Source organism: Cryptotermes secundus, unplaced genomic scaffold (assembly GCF_002891405.2).
Source record: "Cryptotermes secundus unplaced genomic scaffold, Csec_1.0 scaffold206, whole genome shotgun sequence".
Taxonomy (NCBI): Eukaryota; Metazoa; Arthropoda; class Insecta; order Blattodea; family Kalotermitidae; genus Cryptotermes; species Cryptotermes secundus.
In genome coordinates this window covers 508,690-527,693 of record NW_019734313.1, presented here as the reverse complement: position 1 = coordinate 527,693, position 19,004 = coordinate 508,690, and the positions used below count along the sequence as shown (strand labels likewise).

General features: G+C 43.5%; 2 protein-coding genes across 3 annotated transcripts; both read right to left on the bottom strand.

Annotated features, from left to right (window-relative positions):
- Positions 1–259: 259 nt before the first annotated feature.
- LOC111868508 (extensin-like) lies at positions 260–8,024 on the bottom strand. Of its 2 annotated transcripts, XM_023859199.2 has the most exons (4): positions 7,951–8,005; positions 6,036–6,142; positions 4,089–4,156; positions 260–2,286 (listed from the first exon to the last, which is right to left on the bottom strand). In XM_023859199.2, the coding sequence occupies exons 1-4, from the start codon at positions 7,960–7,962 to the stop codon at positions 1,310–1,312; spliced, it is 1,164 nt and encodes a 387-aa protein (XP_023714967.1). In that variant the 5' UTR covers positions 7,963–8,005; the 3' UTR covers positions 260–1,309. The 2 variants fall into 2 exon arrangements, with proteins under 2 accessions (XP_023714967.1, XP_033608969.1); XM_033753078.1 differs by lacking the exon at positions 6,036–6,142 and having other exon boundaries at positions 7,951–8,024.
- A 5,432-nt stretch (positions 8,025–13,456) lies between these two features.
- Positions 13,457–19,004, bottom strand: LOC111868502. The gene is made up of 4 exons (XM_023859194.2): positions 18,938–19,004; positions 17,189–17,298; positions 15,225–15,358; positions 13,457–14,488 (listed from the first exon to the last, which is right to left on the bottom strand). The coding sequence occupies exons 1-4, from the start codon at positions 18,947–18,949 to the stop codon at positions 13,470–13,472; spliced, it is 1,275 nt and encodes a 424-aa protein (XP_023714962.2). The 5' UTR covers positions 18,950–19,004; the 3' UTR covers positions 13,457–13,469.

The window sequence follows — 19,004 nt, the reverse complement described above, 5'->3', positions numbered from 1 at the left end:
TAACTGGGAGTTCTTCTTAGAAGTTGCATATTATTATTTTTCACATAAATATTTCAGCTATGTAATTTACTAACTGCGACTGCACAGTTTATTGGAAATAGATTTAAGTAGGATTTTAGAATTAATCTAAGTTTTGGTAGTTGCATTTCTTTTACAAGCTGCTTCGTCAAGACGTGAAGATGCGGTGAAGGTGAAGCATTTCTCTGGGGCACATTACACGTCTTACAGTATTTGCGAAGAGAAAGAAATAACATATGAATATGTTTAAAATGCACAGAGTTTTATTGCCCTGCTATTGTACTATATACTAACAGAGTCAACATTCAGTGATTTACAAAAAACACCAGAGCGCATGTTTCAATTCATCCGTTCCTCCAGTGATGTTGCTGCCCGATGGTTGGTTCCTGTCTGTGGATTGGAGGTTATGTTTGAGGCAAATAGATCCTGATTTCGAGGGCACTGGCTACTCTCTGTGGAGACCAACACGGCCCCACGATAACATATAATTGTGGCTGAAGTTTTCAACTGTTATAACTGACCCCGGTTGTCACATGATCTCGGACGTTCAAATGCTTGGATCATGGGTTCGAGTCATGCTCGGAGAACGCATGAGTGTCCATCCAGTCACGGAAGAAGCGTTCCAGAATTATGATTATAATTCTGTTAATTAGGGTTTAGAAATCCTCTAGCGCGGACCAGATCGAGATTTGGATCGGGAAGTGAAAGTAAGAAGAAACTGCAGCCGAGCTGATCTGCAGGCCTGCAGTGGTCCTCCTCCGCCACAGGAATTCTACTGCTTGTGTTAGCAGGAACTTATACAATGCCTACAGCACATCGAGGCTTGCACCAAGAAGAAGCCGCTAAATTTCTGACAGGATCTTGTACATTTCTAGGACTGCAACTGATTTTCTTAACCCCTTAGAACTTACGTGTCCTCTGAATAATATTTAAATATTCTGTCCCCACCTCACAGAAAACATTGCGCATCCATTACAAGGATCTACCAGTTAATAATATTTAGGAAAAAAGTTGCTGTTTACTGTGAGAATCATAAGAAACACATAAACACAGCCTGCGTACAGTAACCTCCATGCTTTGAAGGATCCGTGAGAACTCGCATCTCCTGTTCAGTAGTGAGAGACCGCAAGTCAAGTGGGGCTATGTTGAGGGCTGTTGACGTAGTTACTAATAAACACTGCAGGAGTTTGAATTTAAGGGAAATCCTCGCTTGCAGATTCTAAATTATTCGTATAGCCTGGAGATGACTGACTCATGTGACTTGTGGCTGTGTGATAAGAAGAGACAGCAGTCACGCATATCGATGCTCAGCTGTTGCCAGAGTCTTCATGATCTGTTCCGTTGTCAGTTGAAGCTCTAGTCTGTTCACCCCGTTTCCTAAGGCTCTCTTGTCATACCCTGCCCAGTAACTTACGGGATATTTGATCTTGTGTCTTGCTATGGACTTCACGAGCAGCGAAGCTATGTAAACGATGAAGTAGACGCTGAAATATAAGGGAATGAACCACAACTTCCGTCCTATATAGTAATATGTGTAAGGCTTTTTGTTCCTGTTTTCTTCTGGACCGTAAGTCATGGGCACGGGTAGATATGTATCATTTGCTTGTTGAGGTTGGTACGTCATGTCAGGGGGAGAAAAGTGATGGTAAGAATTGTAATAATGAATGTGTTCATGTGTATCTGGCTTATGCTCGTGTGAATTAGGATCATAATCGACATATATATAGTCTTGTGAATTATCATGGAAGGGTTTTTCGTAGGTAGAGTGGTAATGGGGATATTTCGATGGGGCTGGGTGGTGGTAGAAATCGTCTGACGATCCCTTTGAGGGAATATTCTGGTCGAAATTCGGTTCTATGGAAGGAGGTTCTTGTTCGGCATCAGTTTGTAACCCAGAAGGGGGTGTGTCGTATTCTTCAGAATGTCCAAAGTTGGGAATAGGCCTGGACGAATCTGCTAGAGGGGTAGTTTTTGGTTTGTCAGGTTGGACTGAGACCGAGGTCTGACTTGGTCCAGTTCCCGTGTCCTGCATGAATGAGGAAGGTGAAATTGGTGGCCGCAAATCGGGCTGTGAGCTTGGTTCCTTCGGTTTGTAGCCGACCTCACTGGGTTGGTACCTCTCTTGCGCCCTGTACACAGGATACCTTCCAGCCTGTTGGCTGTAAGATGGACGATGTGAACCTGAATGTCTGTAGTTCGATCTCCTCGCAGCAGGATACATCAGTCTGCGCGTGGATCCCATGACACTCCTGCCCTCTCCACGGTTTCCTGAAAATGGAATGTGCTGAGATGCAACACGACAAGCAAGCAGGGCGGAACGTGGAACTTTGTGCTGTATCTACATAAAATGAACGAGAAAACTGTGCTTGTGCCTCTGTTTGTTCGCATGAAATATCTCTGGGACTACTGAACTGTTTTCTCTGAAACTTTGTACTTATTAGGCATTCAGCATTAAGCTTGTTGCACGAATTGGCTTTATTCCAACCCCCCCCCCACCCAATTTACATGAAGCCCAAATTGATCTTCGTCGATTGCATGAAATAGAGTCCATCCTAGAAAAGTTGTGTACGTAGAGTAAAACATGCACCATTAAAGCCTATAACTGCCAGGGTAACAGAAAAGTCTCCGTGTGTAGTCCATAAACACGAATCGAAATACCAGGATGCGACTTCCTTCAGTGCGATATCTCGGCAGCAAAGTCTTACCTGAGGAGCTTCGCGTCCGTTTCGCAAAGACAAGAGCCCCTTCAAGGCGTTACACAAGCCTGTTCTCTATCTCGACTCTGCGAGTCCAGTACTGGGGGCTTAATGTGAAGAACACGCTAGCCTGGCCAACTGATGGCTAACTAACTCCATACAATTGAGCCCTCGTTGAGAAACTGCCAGTTGTGTAGCTGCTCAAGAACATCCCAACATTTTTGGAACCTGAAGGTTCATTACCGTGTTCACAAAAGCCGGCCACTGATCCCTGTCCCGAGCCAGATGTCCAGTCCTCATTCTCCCACCCTCTTTCGCTAAGATACCTTTCAATACTATCCTCCATCTACGTCTAGACCTTCCTAGTTGTCTACTTTTTGTATTTCCCACCAGAATCCTATATGCAGTCATCTTCTCACCATGTGTGCTACATGTCCGGCCCATCTCATTCTCCTTTATTTGATAATTTACTTATATTTGGAGAAGCGTAAACGCGTTAAAACTCCTCAATATGCCGTTTCCTCTGCTTCTTCGGCCCACGTGTTCTTCTGAGCTTGCTGCTGTACAAGTGACATATAGAACAATGATTTATGTTCTGTACTGAAAGCATTTCTTATAAGGTAATGTGTCCCTTAGGTTCCGAGAAATTAGTTCATTCTTTGCAGTTTCACTGCTGTTATTTGTACATGAACCGACAAACCTCAAGCTCAAGAGAGACTGCGTTGAACCATTGCGAACTGTGTTGCAGTCTCGTAAGCAAATTCGTTATGCAACCCCACTGACGGCACGCCTGACGCTCCAAAGGCAAGATGGATGCGGATGGCTGTAACCTGCTTCTCCAGGAGGGCCGCAGGAACCGTCAACACAACAAATATACTCGGTTTGAATGTTTTACAATTCGATCTTTATTCCTGCTACGTAGTTGGTTGAGGGGCTATGCTACAAGCCGGAAGGTCGTGGGTTAAAGTCCCGATTTTTTTCAGTTGACCTAATCCTTAGAGCCGCACTATGGCTCTGGGGTCGACTCAACCTCTAATAGAAATGAGTACCAGCAATTAATTAAATAATTTTCCTGGGGAGTAAAGCGCGGCCGGCGCGTAAGGCTGACAACCTTACCGCCATCTTTGAGCCGATTGTCTAGATAATGTGGGATCCTCAACGTCGCACAGCCTGGTACAGGGATAGCTTTACTTTTTACTTTTACTTTTACTTACATGTTTCGGCCGTTCAAGACCATCATCAGGCAGTTATATAGAGAAATACGTACAGTTACTGAACTACCAGTGTAGCGTGTAGTACAAATACTGATGGCCCCCTCCACTGCCGCCGCGGCCTGGAATTCTGGAAAACATGCGCTACTGAGACAGCAGTTACCTTCACTTCCGGTGGCAATGCTGACAGCGGAAGTTGTGGAGTGACCGATCTTGGCACATGGCTCATTTCTGCAACACAACATGGCACAGTGTTATCAAGCTAATCCAGTCAACGTCATACAGTTCACAAAGCGTGAGTGCGAAGTTCAAATCTGTCTCTTTCTGCGTATCTTCAAATACCTGACGGATTTCGATTAAATTTGGCACTAGAAGCTGTCGAGTGTTTTCATTGTTTAACCAGATGTGTCAGCTGAACTCATATAAAATATCCCTCTAAAGAAAGGCTCGTTGTATGGAACCAAGTAGGCCCCAAATATAACTAAATATTTTTGTGTCTAATGACTGAAGTTCTCGCATATTTTGAAACATCCCCATCAGAACATAATTTAGAATCAATTGCAGTCTCGTACATGTACGCACTGTCAGTCAGCGCATGTGCAGTGCATTGACAGGCGAGAATAAAGACGGAATAGAACATCTCGACGAACAGGTTTGGAAATTGAAATTGTTGCGACAGACGTACTTAATAAAAAGCTTATTCCTGTCATGTCACAAGAATTGCTCGTTTGCATGACACTGCATTTTTCTCAGAAGTTCGTATATTTGTTCGTTGGTTGTCAAATATTGTTAACAAATGATACAAGTTGGAGCTTCGTATTCAAAATGGCTCAAGCGGTTAGTCGCTGGCTTCCCACCGCGGCGGCCCGGGTTCGATCCCGGTCTGGTCAAGTGGGATTTGTATTGGACAAAGTGGCGGGCTTTCTCCGAGTACTTCGGTTCCCCTACCAATCTTCATTCCACCAAATTCTCCATCATCATAATCACCCGGGGCAGGCTACAATAGGCCAATTAGTGGCCGCCGTGCCGAGTGGGCCCAGTTGGATTCCACCCCCCACTAAGCGAATTAAAAAAATTCGTATTAGAAGGTCCCGGTTTCGATTGTCAAGCACAAATCAGACTGTTCTGTGTTTTTGGGTGCATTTGCAAGAAACGTGTATCAGAATGTACTCACATTTCTACTGCTTCTGTCGTCAGTGCGGACGCAGGGGTGTAGCCTCGATATAGACCGCGAGAAATTCTACTTTGTGCCCATTAAAATTTGCGGCCACCACAACATTTGCCTCTGTTGGCTGCGCAGCCAGGTGTGTTGTGATAAGCCTATGCAGTGCGCAGTGCGCAGTGCCGTGTAAGTGACTAATTCCGTGGGGGAGAAGAACCAATAGAAATCCTCTTCTTTTATGGGAATTTAATGTTCACTGTCATGTTCATAAGATTGCCGCCACTGGAACTTCACTCGATCTTGACTAATCCAGCTCTCGTCCTCACGTCCTATTAAAATCAGTAAGTAACAAAAATCTTCTTCTTCTATTCCTGTTGCTCCAATTTGGAACATAGGGTATCCGTGACACGCTTTGTTTCGCTTTAGTTTCTTCACCTAAGACATTCGGTAGGATTCCTTGGACGGGGATCAGCCAGTCGCAAGTTCGCTACCTAATACACAGAATAAACACAGACACCCATGCCTTAAGTGGGATTCGAACCCACGATTCCAGTGTTCCATTGGGCGAAGACATTTCATGCCCCAGACCGCGGAGCCACTGTGACCGGCCGATGTAATATTCTGTAGGTATACTCCCATCTACGCAAAGATCTGCTGGTGGCCTGCTCCATTCATAGTTTTCGTTACATTTGCTATGCGTTTATCTCTCTTACATGTGCGGTGTTTCGATGTAATACTGTTTAACATTCTGTCCATAGATAACTAAAATTGTAACACAACCGAAGGCGTTTTCGCGAAAATTAGCGTCCTCCAACTGAACCTTAATGCAACGTCTTCTCAAGGTGGCGGTTTCACGTTCGCGTAAACAGAAACAGAGACAAGCCTGGAGCCCGGGTTTGCCTCAAGTCAGCACCGCTGTGAGCTCACAAGTTGCAAGGGCCAATGTACCTGGAGTTACTGCAAGTGCTCTTAGTGCCCAAGGAACCGCCGGAGTACGGTAGCAAACTGGTGGGGTGTATCAGGAAGAAATGGCTGACCAGTAACACAGCCAGAACCTGTGGACATTCACAAGAGTTACGAAAAAGATATTTCTGTTTTCCGTTGTCCTCACGTAGCCACTGCCATCTAGTGAGAAATATTCTAACCCTGTATGTTTGAATTTCCCACAGGCGTATGAAAAGCGGAAGCATGTTGAAAACAGCATCCAGTAATTTTTAATGACGTAATGATACGTCACTGACTGGCGAACCCTGATTCGTTCTCTGGGAAGGGCTTAACTGAATTCATTGGCTACAATAGTACGTTTGCGGCCAGTCTCATTACGTTTTATGATGTGTAGTGTTCTTCAGGATTCCGAAGGATTGGATCTTATGGTTCCATTCACGTAACTAGTGATTGTTATTTGCACTGTATTTAATAATTATATGCCTGATGACCATACACAAATAGTTGCTTTTTAATAGAAATGGCAAAATGTAGAAAACATTTATACACGTCTTCTTCCTTTAGCAATTTGAGAGCAGCAAGGGCTTCTGTCACATGTTTCTAGGTGTGACTATTCAGCGAAACTTATTTTCGTTCTCACGTCCTCTATGTTCTGGCTTTGAAACAAGGTCTTCTGCCAATATTTGCTTATCTCTTGGGATGCGAAAGTTATGTGTACATCTCAGGGCAGGAACAGAAGAAACGTTCTTGCCAATTTTACTGATGATTACGATAGACAGTGCTGAGATACAATCTTTGTTGCAAGCCGCTTTTGTTGTTTACGCAGATGTTGAAAATGTCAAAAAGAACTTCTCTACCTATGGGGGCAGGTGTATGGAAAGAAACTACGAATTACAAGTGAGAAAGATTAATATGATCATCTGGGATAAATGGAAACTTAACTAAATGTAACTAAACTCAAATTTCGTGCCCGAGTCGAGTCGGGCACACATTGAGACATCTTGGCGGAGACTGTACATCCCACATCTCAAGGAAGCGCAGCGATGGCGACAGAAAAAGAAACCGACGGTGGAGGCCCATAAGTTTGTGAGACGTCGAGGCTCCCACATTTTCTAGATAATCGGCTCGCAGATGGCGGTGAGGTTGTCAGCCTTACTCGCCGGTCGCCCTCTGCCCCCAGGAAAATTACTGGTAATCATTCCTGTTAGAGGCTGAGTCGACCCCAGGGCCATAGTGCGGCTGGAAGGGTTAGGTCAATAGAACAACCCGATGACTTCATCGGGACTCGAACCCACGGGCTTGCAGCTTGTAGCATAGTGCCTCGACTAACTACGCCACCGCTTGGAGCACTGATTGAGATGTGGTTAATAGATAGAAATTGAAATACGAGTAAATAAAATTATCCCTATAACAGGCCGTGGAGGCACATAGGGTTGGGTAATATTGAGGCTCCCACATTTTCTAGATAATCGGCTCACAGATGGCGGTGAGGTTGTCAGCCTTACGCGCCGGCCGCCCTTTACTACCAGAAATATTCATGGTACTCATTTCTGTTAGAGGCTGAGTCGACCCCAGGGCCATAGTGCGGCTGGAAGGATTAGGCCAATTGAAGAAATCCACATCATCGGGATACGATTCCGCGACCCTCCGGCTTGTAGAATGGTGCCTCAACCAACTACGCTACCGCGTGCCCCCAGAAATTGAAGTACTGAGAGACAACCGACCCCAGTGAAGCCGTGTACACTGTAAATCCCTCATAGACACTCCTGAGAGCGAACCCTGGCCATGCCATGGGATTCTGGCCTCTACCGTTCACCACTGCGGCACTGACTAAAGCACTTTCGTTTCAAATATTGTCACTTTCAAGCAAAATAAACCACTTTCTCCTACTTGAATATAATATATCATGTGCTCTTACCTTCGGACACATGGCTGCCGAGCGAGGGAGTTAACGTTGTTTGTCGTCAGGCCACCTCTCTACTGGCCCAGGTGACACATCTGGGCTACGGCGCACATAGCGGGACTCCTGTTTCACACCCCCTTCCGCTAACTGTTAACACAATTACATGCAGACAGCCAGGTGCAGTAACTGGTTTTGTATGGGTGTGATACCATGTTTGGAAATGGACTTACCTGAGGACCGGTAGCCTCTGTGCATATTGGCCCAAGTCCGTCTGTCCCACCCTGTGTCTCCCAAACTTGCTGTCGCAGAAGGAATTTATACAGACATGCGTTCCTCTAGGAAAGACAACCGGGGAATTAATGTTACATGCATAAATTCGAGTCCAAGCCAATACATTTCTCCATTACCTTTCCGTAAACAGGCATAGGAATCCTGCCAACAATTGGGTAGCGACCCTGCGTTCGTTCCTAGAATATGGAGGATACTGGAAGCCTAGAATGTCTTATGCTGCCGCTAAAATACGGAAAAACTGAAAATATTTTCTGCCGTTGCTAGGATACGGCGAAACCCCTAAGTGTCGCTTGTCGTTTCTAAGGAAACCCCAGAATATTGCTAGAAAGCAAGAGGAATGGAAATAGAACGATAATTTGAATGGGATAGAAAAGGAACATGGGAGAAAAGCCGAAAGGACGTAGGGGAGGAAATGAATGCAGATCGATGGTGTGGGAGGGAGGAAGGGAGGCATGAAAGCACGGACAAAAGACAGAGAAGGAATACCGAAGCGTTTACTTCTCATCAACAAAAAAGGAACAAGATATATTTTAGTGAATCACAGGGCAGAATTTTCCGCACAAAAATGTTAGGTTACACTGAAGCGAACTCCGTGACATGTCATCTAATATTGTTAGAGTGGCCATACTGAGGCAATGAGTACAATGGGCTGCATGAGTAGAAAGATGAAAGTTCACCAGCGGTGATAAGCTTTCGAATTTTGTTACCTGTATGTGAGTTAGCGCAGTTCAATCTATATTCCTCCCTCAATGTCAGAGACCAAGTTTCAAGACCGTACAGAATCACAGGTAAAATTATAATTTTGTACATTATAATTTTTATGTTTACAAAACAGCAAACGAAAATACAAAGTTTGTGATCTGTGTGGTACCAAGCACTACTCGAATTCCATCGACTCGTAATTTCTTTCAGAATCAGGTTTTGATTTATTATAGTTTTCCCAGATATCTGAATTCTGCCACATTTTCAAAACATCTGTTTCCTATCTTTATGTCATGATTTTGCCCTGCATTTTGGTGACGAGATAGCAACATATACTTAGTTTTCTCAGTGTTTACTTCTAGACCATCCCCTTTACTTGCGGCAATTAAAGTTTGTGTGTTTTTCTTTATGGTATCTACATTATCACCCAGTAGATTCACATCATCAGCATAGACCAACAGCTGATGTGTCCCATTTAATTTCAGTCCCACCTGGTTTTCCTGGACCTTCCTAATGGCATATTCTAAAGCAAAGTTGAAAGGGAGTGGCGATAAAGCATCTCCTTCTTTTAGACCATTCTTGATAGGAAAATTATGATACAAGTGTTTGCCTGTACGGACTTTAATATACGTTTCGTTTAAACACATTTTAATCAACGCGTTAACGTAGTTGGTTGAGGCACTGTGTTACAAGACGGAAGGTCGCGGGTTCAAGTGCCGATAAGGTCACTGGATTTTGTTTCAATTGGCCTGATCCTTTCCGACCGCACTATGACCCTGGGGTCGACTCAGCCTCTGACAGAAAAGAATACCAGGAATATTCTTGGGGTTAAAGGGCGGCCGGCGCGTAGGGCTGACAACCTTACCGCCTTCTGTGAGCCGATTGTCTAGAAAATGAGGGAACCTCAACATCTCACAACCCTATGGGCCTCCACGGCCTGTTACAGGGATAGCATTACTTTTTTTAAACCAGTTCCATGGGTAGTCCAAACTCTATCAGAATATCGCAAAATGTTTTCCTCCTAACTGAATTTTAGGCTTTCTTGAAGTCTATGAATAGCTGATGTACTGTCTCATTGTACTCCTATTTTTTTCTCCAATATCTGACGAATGCAAAAAGATCTGATCTGCAGTTGATCTGTTACGTCAAAACCCACACTGATGATCCCCAATAGTTTCATATATATATGGACTTAAACTTGAGAGAAGAATACTGGATAACATTTTGTATGAAGTTGATAGCAGTGATATCCCCCGATAATTACTACAGTCAGTTTTATCACCCTTCTTGTGAACTAGTACAATAATAGACTCCTTCCACTAATCAGGCAATTTCTCCTTATGCCAAATAGAAGTAATTAGCTTACGGATCTTAAAACGTAATATTTCACCTCCTGCTTGAATAAGTTCTGCCGGAATTTGATCACTGCCTGGGGATTTATACCGTTTCAATTTTGCAATAGCACTTTCAATCTCAAAAGGGCTAGGATCAGGTACTAACAGCTCAGCTGTATGGATTTCTGTCTGCCTAACAGCACTGACCCTATGTACATTCAATAACTGAGAGAAGTAGTTCCTCCACCTATTCAAAATGCTGTGGGAATCTGCAAGCAGATCACCATTCTCATCCTTCACTAAGTTAGTGCTAGGCTGGTAACCCCTCTTAAAGTCATTTATTCCTCTATACAGGTCTCTAATATTCTTGTTCTTACTGTTCATTGCAAGCTCATCAAGTTTGTCTTTCAGATATTCCCTCTTTTGTTCCTGAAATGCCTGCTGGTTTCACGTCTTATATTGTTCAGATTATCCCCATTTAACTCACTTAGATCCTGTAACCATTGTAATTTGGCCTGCTTTCTTTGATCTAATAATTTTGAGCACCCTTCATCGAACGTGGCTTATGCTTCTTCAATTCATAATCACTTAGACTCTCTAGCAGAAATGTTGATATTCTCTCTATTATTTACCCAAGCTCTATCAATATCCACCTCAGTTTCCAAGATTACCAGATCTTGTAAACCTATTTGAGATTTCAAAAGGATACTGCTCTTTACCCTCTACCTCATTTAATTTCTTGAGATTGAACCTCTCCATATGAACTCTGTGTGCATTGTTTACTCACTGCCAGTCTTTCCCTAACCTTTGCCACCACCAGGCAGTGGTCAGTATCACAGTCTGCTGCCCTGAATGATCGGACATCAAGCGTATTTGAGTGCCGTCTCCTGTCTATCAAAATATGGTCTACTTGATTGTGTATCTTCCCATCAGGAGTTGTTCAAGTAAATTTATGGATGTTACAATGTGGAACTTTGTACTTTTGACAATAAGATTTTCTGACGTGACAAAGTTTACAACTCTAACTGCATTATCATTACTAATTTCATGCAAACTCTCATTCCCAATCTTTGGTTTGAAAATGTCTTCCCTCCCTAATTTGGCATTGAAATCTCCTAACAACATTTTCATAGGGTACTTCGGGAATTCACCAAATACATCTTCTAGTCATCATAGAATCTGCCCTTCATGTGATCAATTTTATCTTCTGTTGGGGAGTGAACATTCATAACGATATCACACCAGACACCTTTTAGCATTATATATGATATCCTGTCACTAACGAACTCTGCCCTTCTAACTGCTGATACGATTATCTTATGTACGAAAAAACCTGTACCTGAATCATGATTTTCATTCCCCTTTCCATAGAAAAATGTATAGTCTCCTGCCGGTGCGATGCTTCTTGTGATGTATCGTAACAAGTACTTTTTACGATGAGGAGTTGTTAGCCCCACGCTCAACACCCGAACCGGAGGACCTCCCCTTGTCGGCTGTCCTGGACTGCTTATTCAATATATTCGCAGATACCCTTCATGCTTGGAGGGCGTCTCCTCCCTCCGCAACCTGAGGACGCGCCATGCCGTGGTGACAGGGACCCACCTAACATGGCCTAATATCTGCAGTAAGCCTATTACAGCGGAAAATGTTTCCAACAACCATCTCGTCGCTCTACTGGCACGCACCCTACAGGGTCGCCGTTAGTTCGCGGCCCGGTTTCCCGCTCTAGCTGAACTTACTTTATTTCATTGAAGATTGTTTCATATTTATCTAGAGACATGTCGAAGCTGCTCTACTGAATACGAGGAAGTTTCGTGCTTAATATTTTCTTAAAGTTCATTGAAAGCGTCCGAATTGTTCTCATAATTTTTTCTTTCAGTGTGTCCCAGAAATAAGTCATAGGGATTTAAAGCGGATGTCACACGACCTATCGCTCGTCTCGCCGAAATCTTGCATCCATGAATTGTTTTCGGTGTGCACGTTGCACTGTCTAACGTAAAATGTCGGAAAGATTTTTCTTTATCAGTCAGTTGTTCGGAGAATAGTGAGAGAAATTCCGGAATTCGCTGTTTGGTGAAAACACATGAGCCACACTAAACACAGACCAGACCCGAAATTCACGTCACGCAAGTGGCACTTCAAGAAAGGAATGAGGATTTTCTGTGCTCCAGTATCTCTCATTATAACTGTCTAGGTAACAACTTAAAGCTAATAAGACCTCCTGAAAATTAGTGGAATTTTTGGGTCAAGAAATCCATTGAATACGGGTTCTTGAAACCTCCCGAAGTTCGAATTTTTGGTCTGCAATCTGGAAACAAGTAGATTTGTACGTTCGTAGTTTCGGAGAGCTTCGTACCAACGTGAAGTGCAGTTTTTGCTTTCTCGCACTGAAGAACCAAAAGACTCAACGTCTTCTTCGAATTTGCTTCTAGTCATGCAGCAGTGACATCGAGTCTGTTTCGAGATATCTTCTTGGCCGGCACCGATCACGCAAAACGTAATTTTATTACGACATTTTACATCGTTCTCTTTCACGGGGCTGCACTACCAGCATATGCGAATAATTTCTGTATAATATTGTAATTCGTTTTTGAATGTCTTGTACCGCAAAACTGCGAAGTGTGTTGGTAAACAGAACAAGGAAAACTTAATACTAAACGGCAGCGCTAATGAGATAAGCCAGAAAGCACTGGGTGAAAACTCAAAGTTTCTGGGGCCAGAATTTGACAGCAGGTCCGTCTAAAATAAACCGAATTCCCTGTACTTACACATTTTTGTAATTTTGCATTACTCTTTCATCCTAACTTTACTGTGATATGGCCTGCAGGCCTACACGTGTCTGAGTACAGACATGGCATTGCACACAATTTTTTCCCTGTACTTCTTTTCATATGGAAGTTAAGATCTAAATTGGCGTGTCATTCATTAATACTTTTCTGAAATGAGAACGCGATGTGGAAATCCTACTTGAGCTCCATGTAAATTTGTGTCACATTGATCCTACAGATGCCATAATGAAATTTATCTGGCAACTTGTGCCATAGACTCCCGATACAAAATTGTAATTAGAAATCGTTGAGTAAGTTGTGTGTCAGAATATGCAGGCAGACTCGCCTTGTCCGCAGCATCGCCACGAGCTCTGCTGCCAAAGAGCGCATGAATTATGGAACAACATTTTATTACAAGTTATTAAACATTTAAAGGGGTTTACAAATAAAGACGTTCTGTTGTTTCCATTGCAGTAGTAACTTGATACGTGATATCCTCAAGTCCAGAGTTCAATTCCCGTTTCTCGTATTTAGTCTTAGTTACAGGGAAGACAATCTTGTGCCTGGAGATGGATCTCGCGACCAGGGCGAGCACGTAGAGCATAAAGTACACGCTGAAGAAGAGAGGTATGTACCACAGCTTGCGTCCCACGTAGAAGTATGTGTACGGGTTCTTCTCGCGGCCCGTCGCCATTTCGTGCTTCTGTGGAGGCGACACCGCGCTGTGGCCGTTTGCTGCTACTCTCCTCTCAGAACCGTAGCTGTAGGAATCTTCTTCGTCTTGTGCTGCAGAGGTCTGATCCTGTTCTGTGCTTAGTTTGTAGGGATTTTCTGATGGTGTAGGTTGGTATGGTTCTGTTAGTGCGCGAGGATTGTCTAGTGTCGCAGGAGGATAAGATTCTGGCAATTTATAGGAATTTGGAATCTCAGATTGGTATAATCGATTTGGTTCGAAGGAAGTTTCCAATTTTGTAGGTTGCAATGAAACATTCAGTTTGTAGGATTCGTCTGATACTGTAGGTTGGTATGCATCTTTCAGAAGAGGAGAAGTTCTGCCAACTGGAGGAGGATATTTGTGCGAATTTACATACTGAATATTTTGCTCTTCGTCCACCAATTCCGTGTAGCCTTCGTCTGTGTACTTCGCAGTCCGGCCATTGCCAAAAAGGTGAGGAGACTCAGCAGTCTGAGAACTAGACTCATGCGAGTACCTAGGTTGCTTTATTGTAGGGGGAATTTTTGTGGTGTCAGAGAGTTTCGACACCTCATCATAGGCTGAATCTTGAGTCAGAGACGACCCTGACATCTCCTCATTGTTGTCGCCTACATACACCGGTTGTCTGAAGAATGCATTTATGAAAGATGCCAGAGGGTTCAGTTGCAGGACGCTCACTGGAGACTCAGAATTAGCGGTTCTTGAACTCTCTACGCGAGGAGCGTGAGGCAGAGGCTCCGTATCTGGAAAGAGGAGATTTAAGTGAAAATTTGTTCTTGCAACATCAGACAGCCAAAAGCTGAATTGTGTAATATTGGTCTACAACCTTCATACCTGGTGAAAAGTTAAAATAATTTGTAAACGGCCAGATTAGTCAGGAACAGTTAAAATTTTGAATACTTCGGGTGTTACAAAGAATGAGAGCTTATATATTTGTCATATTTTATTCTGACAATTATGTTTTCTGCTGAAAGTTCTTATTTCAAACTTGAAAAAAGTTTGGATATGGGTTCTGTGTATTCGCAAAATGTCAGTGGTTTCTTGGTTTGTTTAACAACGTTTCATCGAGTTTAGAGAATGATTGTGAATAATGAATTTAAAGTTATACAGAAGAAGATACTATTCTAGCATCCGTCTTGAGAAACTGAGGAAAACTATGAGACATACGAGTCAGGGTAACCAGGACCCACTGACCTGAATGCCATAGCAGAGCAAGAATTAGCGAGCAGGTCTCTGTAGACAAGTGTCCGTCAGGTTCTCGACGCGAAACTCAACAAGGATGTCAGCTATCATGACTGATGGTTTTCGTTTTTTTCCTCAGTCACTCCAGGCAAATTCGATGATAGTACCAGGTTCAGACCCCGAATGATCCTGCCACGCGATGCTGTATGGTTTCAGGTTCTGACAGCATCGTGAAGCAAACCATAGCAAAACTGAGTAGTACAGAAATTTCAAGTTCACTATTTCTGCGAGCTTTACCATTGCTGTCCGTCACAACCTGGGCCTCCATCACAGGATAATACACACGGTAGATGTCACTGGCGTCTGTAGTTACTTCAGCTTCCGATAGATGGCGTTCATCGTACAGTTCGTCTCTGTTGCTTATGTCGGTTCTGCAACAGACAACAGAGTCAGCACTTGCTGTACCTTCTCGCAATGTTAAACCAGCCTTTAAATTATTTCGTAAGATGGCAGAAATTATAAACTAGTTGGCTCTTTGTGTACAGAATTAACATTCATCTGTCTAAAGATCCAGTTTTCAGAGCCTTATGCAGTGTTTGGATAGTACACCCCAATCTAGAGCCGGGATAGCGCAGTCGGTATAGCGACTGGCTACGGGCTGGACGACCAAGGAGTCAGAGTTCGAGTCCCGGTAGGATCAAGAATTTTCTCGTCTCCACGTCGTCCAGACCGACTCTGGGGCCCACCCAACCTCCTATATCGAATGGGTACCGGGGGCTCTTTCCCCTGGGGTAGAGCGGCAGGGGCGTGAAGCTAACCACTCATCTCCAAATAATGCCGACGTCAAGAAATGTGCATCTATACATCCACTCCCGCACACGCCTTCATAGCGTAGTGTTTAATTAGTTAAGCACAGGGACAGCTTTTCCTGTACCTCGTACCGCCACAATGATGGTAATTTCTTAGATACAAGAAATAGTAAATTTTCAAATTTATTATGCAATAAAATGGGGGGCTCGCCGTAGCGTATTTGGTTGAGGCACTATGCTACAAACCGGAAGGTCGCTGGTTCGATTCGCGATCAGGTCATTGAATTTTTTCAATTTACCTAATCCTTCCAGCCGCACTATGGCCCTGGGGTCGACTCAGCCTCTAACAGAAATGAGTATCAGGAATCTTCCTGGGTGGGGGGGGGGAGATAAAGGGCGGCCGGAGCGTAAGGCTGACAACCTTACCGTCATCTGTGAGCCACAACCCTATGGGCTTCCACGGCCTGTTACAGGATAGCTTTACCTTTCATTTTGTAACAAAATGCCCGGCTTTAATGTCCCTATCTTACTTAAATATGGATTTACCATATAAGCCGAGATAAAAGGCTTTTTTTTTTTGCAATGAGAAAAATAAAACAATTGACAAAGTTGAATATGTCATTTATCTCTGAGGTTTGTGAGCAAAAGGGGGTAAAAGCTATACACGTCAGAGACAATAAATTCAAAGTTTAATACCTTGAATACAATTCTATGTATTTTCGGAAGTGTAGCAGTGTAATTAATAGTTATAACTCCTCGTCATTTTTTCCCCCTTGGCACTACAGCCCCAGTGGGCCTAGGCCTACCTCCATGAACTTCTCCGTTCACTTCGGTTTTTCTAGATCTTACACATTCGGTAGGACTCCTTGGGCGGGTGATCAGCTCGTCGCAAGGCCTCTACCTGTACACAAACACAGAAAAACGCACACACACAAACTAAACATCCATGCCTGAGTGCGATTCGAACCCACGATCCCGGTTTCAAAGCGAGCTAAGACAGTACATGCCTTAGACCGCTCGGCTACCGTGACCGGCCCTCGTCATTTTACTTGTATTTAATTTTAAGGACCCGGAAATAAGGCGATCCTTTTTTCTAAGAAGAAATATTAAAAAAGGAACTCAAATTCAGGCTATTGCGGTAATCACTTTTCGATATTTCAGGAAGGTTTTCGTGCAGCAGCGATTGGTGGTGTGTGCCTCACTCTGTTTCATTGTTCTCAAGGCCAATCTCCACACAAGGTTTCAGGGCTCTACATTGTAACTTATTGCACACCTTCTGATATGAGATTCAGCGTGGGCGTCTTGTAAAGTGTGAGGCACAGCTGTCGTTGTTCTCCGGCGAATTTTTGTAAAGATCTAACACAGCATACTAGCTTCAGACTGTTAGACGTTTCGGAGACGAAGCGTAAGTATGTTCATGCACCACAAGCAATTGCATCGTTGATAACTCACTCAGTACTCGCAAAACTTCCTGTGCGAAACACTTTGGCGTAATTACTGGCAATTAGTGACGTCACGTCCGTCGCCGGAACGCAGTGACTTGCGAGCAGCACAAGGAGTACCTGAAACAGCGGTGACAAACACGGATTACTGAACCATTGGTTTCAGTCCCTCTATGGAAAATTATTAACTCTAACATATTTATTACCTACATCCATCATAGCCTCCATTTCGTGGATGTCTGTTACGTTTCTGTATCCTGTAGGATAAAAGATTTCAAATCTTGCCCCATGTTATTAGTACCCCAAACTACCTCAAGCAGAGAACAATTGACTCAGTTGATAAAAAGTCGGACTAACAGAACAGCTGAGAGACGGCTGGCTGGCTGGCTGGCTGACTACAAGCTTATCACTGTAACTCTAATTTCCTTGCTGCCAAACCAAGTTCCCATCATGAGGACATTGGATCCGCTCAGTGACAAAAATATATTTCGCTAAAAGACGTTTTAATATTATCCTCTAATATTCTAATCCTTCGTGCTTAGATTAGCTTTTCTTCCATTAGAGTTTTATATCCGGCCCATCATGATGGCCCGTTTGATACAATTGTCTAATTGAAACTTTCCCTAATCTAGTTGCAGGTTCCGTGTCATCTAATTTCTTTGATCCCACCCTTTGTCAATATACTGCAGAAATATTTTCATTGTCGGCCTGAACCTTTTTTGATGTGCACATTTTTAGGGGTTTCTTTCTCGTTTTGAAACGAAAGGAAAACATTGTTTGTTGTACAAGTGACGTCACGTCCGCCTTTGTACTTCTTAATTCCCCGCCAAGAATTAATATCAATATGGAAGGTGCACAAACTTGTAAGGTTGGAGCAGCACTGATGCCACTCGGGACTGTTGTCTGATGATAGACAAATCAAAAATACAAAAATTATCGGAAGAAAACTTTTTCGTAGAGCGTAAAACAACAAGAATCGGCTTCTGCAGAAAAGGGGGCCGCATTTCTTGCAGGACCGCAGAGCCCAGGAGAAAGTAAGTGATTAAAACATCGATATATACGTTTGTAGCACGAAATACTTCAATTTTCCATTTCGACAGGAATAATGAATGAACCGATTAAATTTTGTATGATGACAGAGCACATGCACCTCTACAAACACTATAAAAGTTGCTGTTTAGTATAGACTTCATGTCATGCCTCCGTGGGGAGGTGGGGTCGAATACCTCCACCGCGACCCTGCGAGTCGTAGGAGGCGACGAAAAAGGAAGTCTCAAATCAGAGAGAGTAAAATATGGTCTCGAGTCCCAAGGGACTCAGACCTGAGAAAGACTGCACTGGCAAGGGCCAACAGCATATGCAAAAGGCAGACCCGTCCTCTCGTCAGAGAGGGCGCCCCACAAAAACAAGACCGTAAATGCCAAACACTAATAAATATCTGGTCATGAGCCCCAGATGGGGCTCGACACCAAGACTTACTGACTGACTGACTGACTGACCGTTAGTCACAATGTGACTTGGACTTGGACTTCATGTAGTTTTTAAAATACATCGATGATGCAAATTTTACAGGTTATTTGCAATTGCTTTATGTAATTAGAAATTATCGGCAGAAATATTTCAGTAACTTGTGCAATAATTAAATTATAATTTGGACTACAAAATGTGGGAACCTCTAAAGCTCACAACCCTATGGGCCTTCACGGCCTGTAACAGGGATAGCTTTACTTTACTTTACTACAAAATTCTTCCCACTTACCTTAGTTGCCATGGCAATAGGTGATACTTTCCCAAGCGCCCGCCAGGTTGTGACAGAAGTGTACGGA

Coding starts and splice junctions, on each gene's coding strand:
- LOC111868508 (XM_023859199.2), bottom strand. Junction 4,157..6,035: donor AGCACTTGCAGTAACTCCAG/GTACATTGGCCC, acceptor GTTGTGTTGCAG/AAATGAGCCATGTGCCAAGA. Junction 2,287..4,088: donor CATTGCCACCGGAAGTGAAG/GTAACTGCTGTC, acceptor TTCCATTTTCAG/GAAACCGTGGAGAGGGCAGG.
- LOC111868502 (XM_023859194.2), bottom strand. Junction 15,359..17,188: donor GGAAGTTTTGCGAGTACTGA/GTGAGTTATCAA, acceptor TGTCTGTTGCAG/AACCGACATAAGCAACAGAG. Junction 14,489..15,224: donor GGTTGTGACGGACAGCAATG/GTAAAGCTCGCA, acceptor TCCTCTTTCCAG/ATACGGAGCCTCTGCCTCAC.